Source organism: Bison bison, unplaced genomic scaffold (assembly GCF_000754665.1).
Source record: "Bison bison bison isolate TAMUID 2011002044 unplaced genomic scaffold, Bison_UMD1.0 scf7180017864329, whole genome shotgun sequence".
In the NCBI taxonomy this organism is placed as follows: Eukaryota; Metazoa; Chordata; class Mammalia; order Artiodactyla; family Bovidae; genus Bison; species Bison bison.
In genome coordinates, this window is record NW_011494901.1 from 4,895,835 (window position 1) to 4,911,041 (window position 15,207).

Genomic DNA, 15,207 nt, shown 5'->3' on the forward strand with positions numbered 1-15,207 from the left:
GGACGCAGAAGAGAAGGCCATGTGAAGACTGAGACAGAAACCGGAGTCATGCGGCCACACGCCAAGGGAACACCTGGAGCCATCGGAAACCCAAGGAGATGAACAGAGTCTTTCTTAGAGCCTTGTGAAGCACCGTGGCCCTGGCGCTACCTTGATTTCAGACATCTAGCCTCCAGAAATTTCTCCTAAAAGACAAAAGATCACAATAAGAATTTCTTACCACATAATGGATGGAAGGGCTGACTGTGCAAAAGTGAACAAAGTTGAAGTTTCTGTTTAGATAAACAAGGCACAGAGATAGGCAAGGTCGTCACATGACAGTAATCTGCTAAGTCACTTAGCCGTGTCTGACTCTTTGCGACCCCATGGAATCTAGCCCACCAGGCTCCTCTGTCCATGAAGTTTTCCAAGCAAGAATACTGGAGTGGATTGCCATTTCCTTCTCCAGGGGATCTTTCTGGCCCCAGGGATGGAACTTGCATCCCTTAGGTCTCCTGCATTGGCAGGAGGGTTCTTTACCACCAGCGTCACCTGGGAAGCTCATATAACAGTAACAGTAGAATATAGAATAAAAATAACAATACATTGTATTAGTAGAATATAAAGAAGAGATATAATAAGTGCAGGTGATGACTAATTAGAGTATTAATAAAAATACTAAAAACTTAAGAAATTCAATAACAACAAAAAACCGAAAGGAATCGCAGCAGTATTATTAAATATTTCAAACATACAAAAAAGATTAGAATAAAATAAATATTCTTTACTTAATACCCAGTCTCAGTAAATCTTGACATTTGGCTAACTTTACTTCTGAATTTTTTTTAAAAGAATAAAATATTTCAGATACAGTTGAAGGCTCTACAGACCTCCTACTGGCCTTTTTCTCCTCCCTCCCACCTCAAAAGTAACCACTGTTCTAAAATTGAGTGTATCTTTCGCATGTACCTGTTTAGACACAAATAATAGGTTATTTGATATATTTAACATTTGCATACAGAGCAACTGGTTATATATTTACTTTTTTTTAACCCAATATATTCTTTGAGACTTATTTCTGTTGATGCATACAATTCTAGTTTGTTCATCTTATTTTTTTTTTAATTTATTTTTAGTTGGAGGATACTTGCTTTACAATATTGTGATAGTTTCTGCAATACATCAACATGAATCAGGCATAGGTATACATATGTTCTCTCCTTTTTGAACCTCCCTCCTACCCCCTAGGTTGTTACAGAGCTCTGGATTTGAGCTCCCTGCATGATACAACAAATTTTCAGTGGCTATCTGATTGTACCCATGGTAACGTATATGTTTCAGTGCTACTCTCTCAATCTGTCCCACTCTCTCCTTTCCCCACTGTGTCCACAAGTCTGTTCTCTATGTCTGCATCTCCATCACCGTCTTGCTGATAGGGTCACCAGTACCACCCTTCTAGACTCCGTATCTATATGTTAATATACGATACCTGTCTCTCTTTCTGACTTACCTCACTCTGTGTAATAGGCTCTAGGTTCATCCACCTCAGTAAAAATGACTCAAATGCATTCCTTTTTATGGCCGAGTAATACTTCACTATATATATGCACCACAACTTCTTTATCTATTCATCTGTCGATGAACTTCTAGGTTGCTTCCATTTTCTAGCTATTGTAAATAGTGCTGCAATGAACATTGGAGTACGTGTGTCTTTTTCAATTATGGTTTTCTCAGGGTATATATGCCCAGTAGTGGCATTGCTGGTAGTTTGACTCCTGGTTTTTTTAAGAAATTTCCATACTGTTCTCCATAGTCACTGGATTACAGGACCTCCACAGGACTAGGGGAAACAGAAACAAAGCAATGTGTGCCCAGGTCCCAGGGGAAAGGAGCACTGACCACAGGAGACTGAGCCAGACCTCCTTGTGAGTGCTTGAGGGTCTCCTGCAGAGGCATGGGTTGGCAGTGGCCTGCCACAGGGAGAAGGGCACTGGTAGCAGCAGCCCTGGGTGATGGGTCTCAGCATAAGTTCTCTTGGAGGATGTCAACAGCCCTATCACAGAGCCTTAAGGGGCTTCCCAGGTGGCGCTAGTGGTAAAAGCCCATCTGTCTATGCAGGAGATATAAGGGACACCGGTTCGATCTCTGGGTGGAATATCTCCTGGAGGAGGAAATGGCAACCCACTCCGGTACTCTTGCCTGGAGAATCCCACGGACAGAGGAGCCTGGCGGACTACAGTCCATAGGCTCGCAAAGAGTCGGATATGACTAAAGTGTCTTAGCACACACAGCACAGAGTCTCTAGACTCAAGGACTTGGTCAGTTCCAAGCCAAACAACTAACAGGGAGGGAGCACAGCCCCACCCATCAGCAGGTAACTGTATTAAAGTTTTACTGAGCATGGCCCTGCCCACCAGGGAAAACTAAGAGACAGTTTTGCCCACAGCCAGTCCCTCCCATCAGGAAGCTTGTATAAGCCTCTTATCCTCATCCACCAGAGGGCAGACAGAAGAAATAAGAACTACAATCCTAGCAGCCTCAGAACTAATACCACAATCACAGAAGGCTAACTAAAATGAAAAGAAATAGAATTATGTCCCAGATGAAGGAACAAGATAAATCCCCAGAAAAACAACTAAACAAAGTAGAAATAGGCAACCTCCCAGAAAAAGAATTCAGAATAATGATAGTGAAGATGATACAGGATCTTGTAACAAGAATGGAGAAGATGCAAGAAATGTTTCCAAAGACCTAGAAGAACTAAAGAACAGAGATGAACGATATACTAGAAGGAATCAATAGCAGAATAACTGAGACAGAAGAATGGATAAGTGACCTGAAGATAGAATGGTAGAAATCAATGCTGCAAAACAGAACATAGAAAAAAGAATGTAAAGAAATAAAGACAACCTAAGAGACCTCTGGGACAACATTAAATGCACCAACATTCATATTATATGGGTCCCAGAAGAGAAAGAGAAAGGACCTGAGAAAATATTTGAAAGAGATAATAGCTGAAAACTTCCCCAACATGGAAAAGGAAATAGTCAACCATGTCCAAGAAGCACAGAGGGTCCCAAGCAAGATAAACCAAAGGAGAAACACACCAAGACACACAGTAATCAAATGGACAAAAACTAAAGACAAAGATAAAATATTAAAAGCAACAAGAGAAAAAAGACAGACAACATACAAGGGAAATCTCATAAGGTTATCAGATGATTTCTTGAAGACTAAATTGTATATTAAATTCTCTTTTGGAACTTCCCTGGCATTCCAGTGGTTTGGATTCCATGCTCTCAATGCCAAGGGCCTGGGTTCAATCCCCAGTCAGGGAACTAAGACCCCATAAACTGCATGGCATAGCCAAAAAAAAGTAAAATTCTCTTTTAAGTCATCTCAGAATACCTGGTTAGCAAAGACATTTGATGCAAAAAGCAACATATCTCATTAATAAGAAATTACCTGTGTAATGCTTTTAGAAGACATAACTGCCTGATTGTAGAATATGCGGCCAAAGTGATCTCGATCTGGAAATACCTCTGCTTGTCGAGGTAAGTTTGCCCCTCCTGAGTCAACTGAAGACAGGGGAAATAACAGATATAAGTACATCTCAATGAACAAAACATCCTATACACAGGAAGACTTGTCTCAATGATAATAGCACCAGTTCTTAATTACATTCACAGAAGAAAATTTGCTCTGTCTTTCTAAACTCTTCTGCAGCCTCTTTCTCCATTCTTCCCACACAGCCCCCTAAATTGTATTGCTTTCTTCAAACATATTAGGCTCTCCTACCCCTATACAAAATTCCACTTGAAATTATTTAGGACATTCTCTGCTTTGAGGATTAGCCCCAGAAATCGCAAAAAATCCTTAACCAGTTCAGCTGAAAATGGATCTCTCTCTCTTTAAAAACAATCCAAAAATCATCTACCAAATTCATGGGATAATTTTATCACACATCGCCTTCTGTTTCTCTTTTTACTGTGATAACAGTGGTGGATAAGAATGTCAGCTGAATTCAAAACAGAATTTCATTACTTCACAGCTGTGTGACCACAGAAGCATTTCTGAGCCATTCTATGCCTCAGTTGCCCCATCTGTGAAATGAAGGTAACAGCAGTGTACCACAGGGTCGTTATCAGGATGACATGAAATAGTGTATGCAAAGCACTTAGTTCAGCACATACTGTGAGCGTACAGAGCCAACGTTACAGAAAGCTAGCTAGTCTTATATCTATCAGTATGAGTCTTCTACTGACGTTTAATACATTATATCCTGTCTCCAATTCACTATGAGGAAGACAGACAACACGACGCCCTTAACTGCTTTCCCTACAGCGTTGGGCACAGCAGTTGCAAGCTGTAGGGTCCCATTTGTTGTTTTCTATATGTGCAAAGCAGTTCACACTCTAAATCAATCAGGTAAATTCACTTTCATAGGAAAAAGAAATCTCATGTGTACCTGTTCAAATATTCACAGAAATGAACAACAGATACTGGTGTTTTTACAAACTAAGCTAATATCCAGGAAGTGCCAATTTTAAACTGCTTTGCTTTTATGTTCTTTAAAAAATATCCTTAGATTTTATGATTAATGTATTTTAATTCCAAATATAAATTTACTTTCACTGAAAATCAAATTTCTTTAAATTATGTTTGCCCAAATTATGTACATACTCAAGCATTTAACCTAGTACCTGACACTCAAGAGACTCATAAATATTAGCTATTATTTTTTCATAGTTTGAATCCATTATGATGAATAGAAAAACAAAAATATATAGAAGGAAAAAAACACCACTCATGTAGAGGAAAAAACAGCACACCCCAAAATAGTGTCAGGGATTCCTCCTCAGTGATGTTATAATGGGTAGTTCTTATTTACTTTTCCTCCCAAGGGTTTTAACAAAGAATAAGTATTTCTTTTGAAATTATGAGAGAAACCAATAGCTCTTCTTGAAATGCCCATTGATAATGTCATATATCCTTCTAAACAATCTTTTACTTCTCTAGCTGAATAACAGTTTATTTTACAGTTCTTATAACTTGCCCAAGTAAATGCAGGGAAGCCTGTTTTGCATTGCAATTTCTTGTGCTCTTAAGTGTTTCTTCACAGTTACTGGATAGTAGCTGCCTCCTTTGACTGTGGCGTCATTGGCAACAATCATGCATTCTACTCTGAAAGGCAGAAATTTCATTGGAGAGAGAATATGAGAGATTTTTTAAAAGTAAAGACCAACTGCATCTCATTATAAGACATTCCCAATACAACCTGGCAATTTCCAGTATTAACACATATCACTAATGATAGCCATTAGGCAATCTTATGGTATAGGAGCTTTAATCACTGTTCATATATTCATTTATATAAAATGAATCACTTTTAATAAGTTTACAAACTCACATCTTATTTTTTTAAAGAATCATCACCCCACGTTAGCAGAGAAAAACTGACAACCTAAGCCATTTTGCAACGTTCTTTGAATGAAACAGTCCTAACATGATAAGACGACAACAACAACAAATCCAAGTCTCGAGATGAGAAAATCCCTCGTGATAAACTTCAGCATTTCCTTTTAGGAAGGTAATTTTCAAAAAGGAAAATTGAGCCATCGAAAGTATTTATGTTTCATATTTTCAAAAGTTCTTCGTGTTACTGCCATATGCTTTTCTATAAAACTAAAAGAAGTTAAAAATACAACATTTATCCTGCTTAAAGTAACAATAGGTGCAAATTTTAAAATAGTATTTTTGAAAGCATATACTATAATGAGTCATTAGTGGGGCCCTTTCTCACCAAAACCTGTTTGTCAGGTACCACGGCCCCCAGGCAACTAGCAAGAAGCGGGAAAGTGAATGAAGAGGGCCAGCAGAGAGCCTGCTGAGTGCTGCCAGGAAAACCGAGGGCTGGAGGCTCACTCGAAACTTGAGAGAAGTGTGGTCTTCATAAAATTTAATCTTCTTTATATTTATGATGTTTTCGTTACCTCACTTTATATTCTCTAGAATTCTAAAAAATAACTTATTGAGTTCTTGTTGAACATGAACTAGAGAACAGCAGCTGAGCCCACGACCTTAGGTAATGTTAAATTTCTTTTATTAGGGTAAGTGGTTCCTCTCCTCTGAGTATCAATTTTATTCACTAGGTTACAGCAAGCATTTTCCCACATTATAATTAACATTTTACAGAGTGGGAAGTACATTTTTAATGACTTTCATATTAAATAAATCACTTCAAAAGGAACTGAGGCTCTTGGCAGGCTGCTGGGCCATAACCCCACACCTCCAGAGTATGGCCACTCTTCCCTTTCCTGGGGGTGCTGCGTTAGAAAAGCTAAGAAGTTCTGGTGCAGGAAAGAGCCCAGGCTATGAAGTCAGGCAAAGGGAGGCTGAACTTCTGACTCTGTCACTTGCCTCTATCAACCTTGCACAAGAGACATTACTAGTAACTTTTACTTGTTTTATGGAAACATCACAGGATTTCCCTTGTGGTCCAGTGGTTTAAAAACCATCTTCCAACGCAGGGGACATTGGTTCGATCCCTGGTCCGGGAGGATTCCACGTGCCCCAGGATAACTAAATTCGTGTGCCACAACTACTAACCCCGTGCTCTAGGGCATGCGAACCACAACTGTTGAGCCCCAGTGCCGCAACTACTGAAGCCTGCACATCCTAGAGACTGTGCTCTGCAACAGAGAACCCATCGCAATAAGAAACCTGTGCATCACAACTGGAGAAAATAACCCCGCTCACCGCAACTAGAGAAAGAGCACGTGCGGCAATGAAGACCTAGTGCAGCTCCCCCGCCAAAAAAAAACCAGAACAAAAGCACAGACATAGTACAGAATGAGAAGAAAAATAAGGCCACAAAATATTATATTAGAGACTCCTCTGGTGGTCCAGTGGTTAAGAAGCCATGCCTCCACTGCATGGGGCATGGATTTGATCCCTGCTTGGGGAAGTAAGATCTCGCATGCCACAAGGCATGGCTAAAACGAAAATACATACACTGTATTAGACACCTATTGATTTTGCCTATCCACCATCTATTATATTGGCAACAAAACTAAACTTTCTTTCAGAAACTATTTCTTCTCTATTTTTAATCCATGTGGTTCTAGCAGGACTGACCCCAAAGTCCATCCATCTTCAGAGGTGAGCACAAGGACCAGGCCTTTCTACTCAGTGTCCATGTGGTGGGTTCAGCGATGGACCCTGGCCCTGGGTCTGTGCCCTCAGGAACTCTCCTCTTACTGCAGCTGCTAAGCTCATAGAGCAGAAGCTGGGGAAGCCTACGGCCAGCTCTGCCTCGAGACTTGACCAGACTGCCTAGGAACAAAACCAAACACCAGCCTGGTGGCCTGGTGATGCTGTTTGAACTCCTAGATCTGGCTTGGCCCAAAATCAGTTAAGAGTCAACAAATCTTTTTTTATTTAAACTAGTTTAAACATCTATCATCTGCTAGAGAAAGGGTGCTAACCATATTCAACCATATGATTATGTAAGAAAGGTCACTTTAATTATAGCAAAGTACTACTTTAGATGTTTGAATAAGTGAATTCTTTTCCAGTCATACTATCCAACACCAGAGCAGCTTCAGGGAAAAGACAAAATCTGTCTGGTCTTGGCCCCTGCCTCCATGGAATCTTGTGAGCTAAAGTGCATACACTCAATATTGAGCCCTGGCTACTGATGTTCATAGAGCGCCTCAGAGAATGGGTGTCTGAGAAGAGCACTGATACAAAGTTTAAAATCTTCAGTGGAATGAAGCAAGGCTGTGTTCTGGTCCCTACCCCTCTGTCTCTCTGATTTATCACTGGGGCGTAAGGCTTAGGAGTTAAAGAAGGAAGCGAGAAAGAAGCAACAATGGTGAACGACTATAGTCACACCTCCCGTGAAGGCACAAACCACGGGGTGAAGGTGGAGGGACACACACGTAAATCAGAGTCCGAGTCAAATGCAACTGGATCAGGCTGCCTGATCTCAAAGTCAAGTTTTACCAGTGGCTTGATCTTTGGCAAGTTATTTTAACACTCCAAGGCAGTTTCCTTACCCGTAGAATGGTGATGATTATAGCACCCTTCTCACAGGATTGTGGTGGAGATTAAGACAACTAGGCAGTGGGGAGTGTTTATTGCAGTACGAGGAACAGTGACTGCATGGTCAGTGTGAGAGCATACAGAATACACACAAACAAATGTAATATCTAGCGATCAAGATGCCCTAAGTCTATGGCGGTTCTCAAAGGATAGCACTGGAGAATCCGGACAGCTTGTTTAAATGCTGATTTCGGGGCTCTACTCCCTGAATATGACTTAGTACTTTTTGGGAAGACCTGACCATTGACGCTTCTAACAAGTTCTCACTTGAGGCTGATGTTCCCCAGGGACCACACTCCAAGAACTACTCCTCTAAGACAGCGGTTTTTTGCTCTAGATGTGCAAGAGATCACGTGAAGAGCCTTGGAAAACTACCCACGCCAAGTCCAAACCCTGGAGATTCTGATTAAGTATGAAGGTTTGTATTGGGTCCCCAGGATCACTGCTTGTGGTTTTTCCCTTCACTTTCTATCCTTGAAGCTCCACAGATGACTCTAACACATCTGGGTAGGAAGCCTCAGATCTAAATAATATCACTAGCATGACACTCACACACTCAAGTGCAAAGCAGTGAGTGGTGGATGCCCTGCCCTGTCGGCCTGCTTCCTGACTCACGGGGCTGAGCACGGTCAGAATACTCACCCTGACACTCTCCCAATGCCTGTAATAACGCCACCTGCGGGGACCTCCTCATCACCATACAACTGGTAACCCGCAAACTGTGATAATTCCAGGAATGGAGACCTGAATGGAAGAAAGAATGCTGCTTGAATTAATGTTTTCTTTTTTTTAAATCATATGTGAATAGTTACACATGGAAAAGGAAAAGAGTTTTTTTTCTTTAATGAGTCAACGTTTCAAATATGTGTGTTGGATATAAAGTTTACAAAAGGAAGAATGTCTAAAACAAAGTCTAGTGTGAACACTTTGGGGATTGACACAATATAGCCACACAAAGGAACACATTTATCTTTGAAGATATTGTACAGATGTACTTATTGATATAGAAAGAGAACAGCAGCTAACACTTACGTAGCACTTAACCATGTGCCAGCCTCTCCTACGAGCTTCGGAAATGCTAACTCATTCAGTCCTCAGGACTACCTTCTGCTATAGATCCTACTAGGATCCCCGCTGACCAGTGAGGAAACTGAAACACAGCGATGAGGTCAGTTGTCTGCAGTCACATGACTACCAGTACGTGGCAGAGCTGCTTTGATAAGCTCTCTAATAGGGGACCAGGCTCTTAGCCACTGTTATTATTCTCTCACTTAAATGTTCAAGATACATTAAGGGCAGTGGGGGAGGGGGAGAAGGGGGTTATAAAACACAAGATTCCATTTTTCTAAAACAAACAAACAAGTGTGTCTGATCCGCATTTGCATGAAAATAGTGTAGGTGTTAACGGTATATACACTAGTGTGTTAATGCACACCAGGTGTTAATGCTGTTTGTCTCCAGGCTGGGCACGTGTGTGCATGTCCGCAGAAACAATACTTCTGAATCTTCATTTCTCTAACTGGTCCTGGCCCTTCCGCCCTCGAGCCCCACAGTCTACTCACACACGTGGCCAGAATACCTTTTCAAAACATAAGTCAGGTAAGTCCTACCAAGTCTCCCCGTTTCTTTCAGAGTAAAAGTCCAAACTCTGACACTGACCCACAAATGCGTTATGAATTTGACCCCATCTTCCGCTACTCCCCACTTCACCAAACCTCTGCTCCCACGAGACGGCCTCCCGGGCCCTTCGGCATATTGGCATCTGTGACCCACTCCCAGCTCCCACCACAGAAACTTCGCACTGGCTGCTCCATCCACCTGTAATCCTCTCTCCCCAGATATATACAGCCCATCTCTCTCCACTCCTTCCAATCTTTGCTCAAATGTCACCACCTCAGCGAGGCCGATCCTAACCACCTCATTTGAAACTGCAACTTGATCTTCATCTTTCTCTCTTGTAACCCTGGCCGACCTTTTCTTTTTTTCCCATGAAATGTATCACCTTCTGACTTATTATATAATTTGTGACATTTATCAATTATTTCCTGTCTCCTCCTGCTCCCCTTTAAGCTCCAGCAGGGCAAGGAACTTGGTCTGCTTTGCCCACTGCTGCATCGCTAGCACCTAGAACAGCACCTGACATAAAGCAGCCTCACAACAAACACCTGTTGCTGAAGCTTAGGTAAGAACCGGAACGTAAAACCACTTATTTCACAAAACTTTCTAAGATGGGAATTTCCTGGCGGTCCAATGGTTAGGACCCTGCACCTCACTGCCACGGGCCTGGGTTCAATCCCTGGTTGGGGAACCAAGATCCCGAGAGCTGCACAGCACAGCCAAAAAAGAAAAAAAACAACCAAGAAAGTACCATGGAACAGAGGACACCCTGAGCCAACACCTGGGTTATGTACCAACCCTGGGTCTATGAGATTGTCAATTCTTTCTCTGGGTAACAGTTTTCCTCTTGATATGTGCCGTGCTCTGGCTTTCTCACCACCTCCTGTGATTAAAAAAAAAAACACATTATAGATGAGATGAATTCAATATAAGGTCTTCATTCAACTGAATACCAGAAAAACATATAACACTTAATGCAAACAAAAAAAATTAACATATCCTATGAAAAACAGATAATTTTTCAGATCGTTCAAACTGGAATTTTTAAAAAAATCAGTGTATTATAAGCCCACAGTATATTATACATTTTCTAAATTCAGCAGTAATTACTTAAGGAAATAATGTAATATGCTTCTCTGCATCTCACATACTGCAAATACTGCCTCATCTCCACCATACTTATTACACCCATTATAAATATCTAGCACTGTCCTATATGCTCTATAAAATTTGAAATGTTTCTAACATCATCTGTACCAGGTAAAAAGCATTTTCTGACTTCCATAATATACACAACAAATCTTGGCTAAAGGTGCCACTCTGTGTGTGCTAAGTCGCTTCAGTCGTGTCCGACTCTGCGACGCCATGGACTGTAGTCTGCCAAGCTCCTCTGTCCATGGGATTCTCCAGGCAAGAGCACTGGAGTGGGTTGCCATTTCCTCCTCCAGGGGATCTTCCTGATCCGGGGATCGAAACCGAGTCTCTTACGTCTCCTGCATTGGTAGGTGGGTGCTTTACCTCTAGCGCCACCTGGGAAGCCAAGGTGCCACTAGCGACCCATCACTTTTACGGCCCTCAAACAGGAGAGAGTTGAACACATTATATAATAACTAAAACAGCCCCTGTGGGGACTTCCCTGCAGTGCCGTGGTTCAGACTTTGTGCTTCCACTGCAGGGGGCATAGGTTGGATTCCTGGGCGGGGGAACTGAGACTGTGCACGCCACAGTCGTGGGGCCAAAAAGAAAAAAAAAAGTCCCCTCTTGTTACTATCCTGACTCAGAGATTGTCTTCAGTGTTTCCTGACTTTGCCCCAGACAGAAAGAAATCACAGTGACTGAAGAGTTCGCTGGGGTAACCGACCCATGAGGCTGTTTGAGGTGAGGGGTGCATGGAGCCTCACCCAGCCTGAGAGCTGCCAGGCTCAGTACCTGCGGAACAGCCACACCCTACCCTCAGCAAAACACAGTAACTGAGCAGAACAGACCATCATATTGCACCTTAGTATCTTTACCTTCACTGCTGCCTAAGAATTTCATCTTAATAAACTCCTTGTCCACTGAAATGTTTAGCTATTTTTAAAAACGATTTGTTTTTTTAGGTGAGAAAATACATTCATACAGATTTCAAAGAAGCCTCCAGGTAGCACAACTTTATTTTCAAATCAAGACTTTCCTGTATCTAAGGGGATGTTTAATTTTTTTCTGAAGAGGTAGAGGGCTTATTTTTAAGACTAAGCCTGCCTTAAGGTAACTAAGAAGAACATATCATACATCTAATCTTTTAAAAAGAAAACAATTCTGGGAGGGAAAGACTTACAAGATAGTGTGAATTAAATCAAACGGCTTTCCTCCTTTCTCCCAGCCCCAGGGAATTCAGAGTTCCTAAGTGAGGTATGTGTGGGGGTAGGAGAGAGTGGGAACAGGAGGGTGACAGAGGGCAGAGCAAACTTCTGAGTGACATCATCTGAGATGACATCATCTCGATGGCAGGGACAGTTTCACGGGTATATACGTATGTCAAAACTCATCAAACCGTACACTTAAAATACTGCAGTTTATCACATGCCAATTTTACCTTAATAAAGCTGTTTAAAAATAAATATTAAAGAAAAGTGAACCTAAGGCACTACAAAGAAGACGAGGCTTGGGTGAGGGTCTTTGGAGAGCCGAGGGACACAAGGCTCCACTCAGTGGCTACCAGGATAAGGACAGCAGGGGAGGGTGAGATGAAAAAGAGGTAAGAAAACAGATCTGTGGCTTGTCTGGTTTTTTTTAAGTACTTAGACCAATATTATTCTTCTGCCTAAACCCTGACTTTGCTATTAAGAGCATCTAGTGAATTCAGATTTTATTAGGAAAAACCAGAAAGAGTGCTATCCTTGATATACATTCTCAGGTCACAGAATTCATGCAGACCACAGAAAGACAGCATGTCACAGCACCTTAGTCTTCTAAACATTAGCTCTTAAAGACTTTTGCATTAATTATCTCCACTCCCACAGACTCAGAGCTGGAAAAGCCATGTTTCCTTCAATCTCATTTACCATATTGCACTGATTCTAAAATACACATTTTGTTCACATTTTAACACTCCTCAAATCAGGAAGGATTTTACAGTTTATACCATCTTTTCATTCCTGTCACCAGGGGGCAGTTGAGACATAGCGGTCAGCCTCTGCATGCTCAGCACAAATGCTTAACTGTGGTCACTTCAGTGATGCTATACGCATTGCTGGAGCTACAGACATGCAGTTTAACTTCCACTCCAAAGTGTTTTTAAAACTACACAAAGTCCTTAAACAACAAAGTCCTACTATATAGTACAGGGAACTATTCAACATCCTGTAACAAACCATAATTAGAATATGCAAAATGTGTATATATGTATAATTGAATCACTTTGCTATACACCAGAAATTAACATGACACTGTAAATCAACTATTAATAAAATAATATTTTAAAAAACATACATAAGCCTTATCTTAAGGTCATTAAGAGGCCCTTGTTTCAACCACCAGAACTATTTGCATTTTTCTATATCAATAAAGTTATTACCCAGTTTTAGAAAAACTAAGCACTTCTGAAACTATCAAAACACTTACAGGCCTTCAGTTAACTTGTTAATCAAAATACTTGAGTTCTGGCTAGCACAAACAACACAGCTGCGGTAATGCTCGCTCCACCTATGGGAACGACTGAGCCGCTCCCCGCCGTCCTATATGCCACATGCGCTGGGTGTGCTTAGCCGTTGCAGTCGTGTCTGACTTTTTGCGACCCCATGGACTGCAGCCCACCAGGATCCTCTGTCCATGGAATTCTCCCAGCAAGAATACTGCAGTTGGTTGCCATGCCACCCTCCAGGGGATCTTCCAAACAGAGGGATAGAACCTGTGCCTCCCACCTTGCAGGTGTATTCTTTACCGCTGAGCCACCAGGGAAGCCCCTACATGCTCTGTGGGAACCAAAGGGGACAGCAAACATGGTGCCCTGAGAAGAAATCTGAAATAACGGTAGCAGTGAGGCGGAGGAAAAGAAGACACAAAACGGAGGACGAGAATCCATCCATTATTGCCAACCTTTTTACTTACCACAAGTTCTCTTAGATGAAAACTTTGAGGGTTAACCTCCGAAGCAACTTGAAACACTGTCCCTTCCTCTTACCTGAAAATTACTTCGGAAATGTTATGAATTCAAAACTGAGGATATCTATACATGAGGTCAACGGGGACATAAAAAGATGCTCAACATCAATATGATTAGAGAAATGCAAAACGTAACTACAGTGAACTGCCACCTCACAGCATTCAGAATGGCCATCAGTAAACAGTCTACATATAACAAATGCTGGAGGTGTGGCGAAAACGCCTGCACTGTTGGTGGGAATGTAAATTGGTACAGCCACTATGGAAAACAGTATGGAGGTTCCTCAAAAAACTAAAAATAGAGTTGCCACGTGAACTAGCCATCCCACTCCTGGGCACACAGCCAGACAAAATCATAATTCGAAAAGACACATGCACCCCTCTGTTTATAGCAATACTATTCACAACAGCCAAGAGATGGAAACAAGCTAAATGCCCACTGACAGATGAATGAAGAAGATGTGATGGATACACACGTACACATACACACAACGGAGCACTCCTCGGCCATAAGAGAGAATGAAGCAATGACATCTGCAGCGAAAGGGAGGGACCTACAGACTGCCCACTCAGGGAAGTAAATTAGAAAGACAAACACCATGTGATCTCACTTATACGCAGAGTCTAAAACAGGACACAAAGGAACTTATCTATGAAACAAAAACTGCTGCACAATCGCACTCATCTCACACGCTAGTAAAGTGAAGCTCAAAATCCTCCAAGCCAGGCTTCAGCAATGCATGAACCGTGAACCTCCAGATGTTCAAGCTGGTTTTAGAAAAGGCAGGGGAACCAGAGATCAAATTGCCAACATCCGCTGGATCACTGAAAAAGCAAGAGAGTTCTAGAAAAAACATCTATTTCTGCTTTATTGACTATGCCAAAGTCTTTGACTGTGTGGATCACAACAAACTGTGGAAAATTCTGAAAGAGATGGGAATACCAGACCATCTGATCTGCCTCTTGAGAAATCTGTATGCAGGTCAGGAAGCAACAGTTAGAACTGGACATGGAACAACAGACTGGTTCCAAATAGGAAAAGGAGTACGTCAAGGCTATATATTGTCACCCTGCTCATTTAACTTATATGCAGAGTACATCATGAGAAACGCTGGGCTGGAAGAAGCACAAGCTGGAATCAAGATTGCTGGGAGAAATATCAATAACCTCAGATATGCAGATGACACCACCCTTATGGCAGAAAGTGAAGAGGAACTAAAGAGCCTCTTGATGAAAGAGGGGAGTGAAAAAGTTGGCTTAAAGCTCAACATTCAGAAAACTAAGATCATGGCATCTGATCCCATCACTTCATGGCAAATAGATGGGGAAACAATGGAAACAGTGACAGACTTTACTTTGGGG

At 41.7% G+C, this 15,207-nt stretch overlaps 1 protein-coding gene across 1 annotated transcript in view; it reads right to left on the reverse strand.

Moving 5' to 3' along the window:
- The window catches only part of MCCC2 (methylcrotonoyl-CoA carboxylase 2 (beta)), a 76,923-nt gene that overhangs the window by 49,413 nt on the left and 12,303 nt on the right, over positions 1 to 15,207 (reverse strand). The window contains exons 3-6 of the mRNA XM_010853570.1: positions 10,501 to 10,585; positions 8,728 to 8,829; positions 5,036 to 5,163; positions 3,445 to 3,557 (exon numbers count right to left, since the gene is read on the reverse strand). Of these exons, the coding sequence (XP_010851872.1) occupies positions 3,445 to 3,557; positions 5,036 to 5,163; positions 8,728 to 8,829; positions 10,501 to 10,585 (428 nt within the window). The remainder of the gene's footprint in view (positions 1 to 3,444; positions 3,558 to 5,035; positions 5,164 to 8,727; positions 8,830 to 10,500; positions 10,586 to 15,207) is intronic.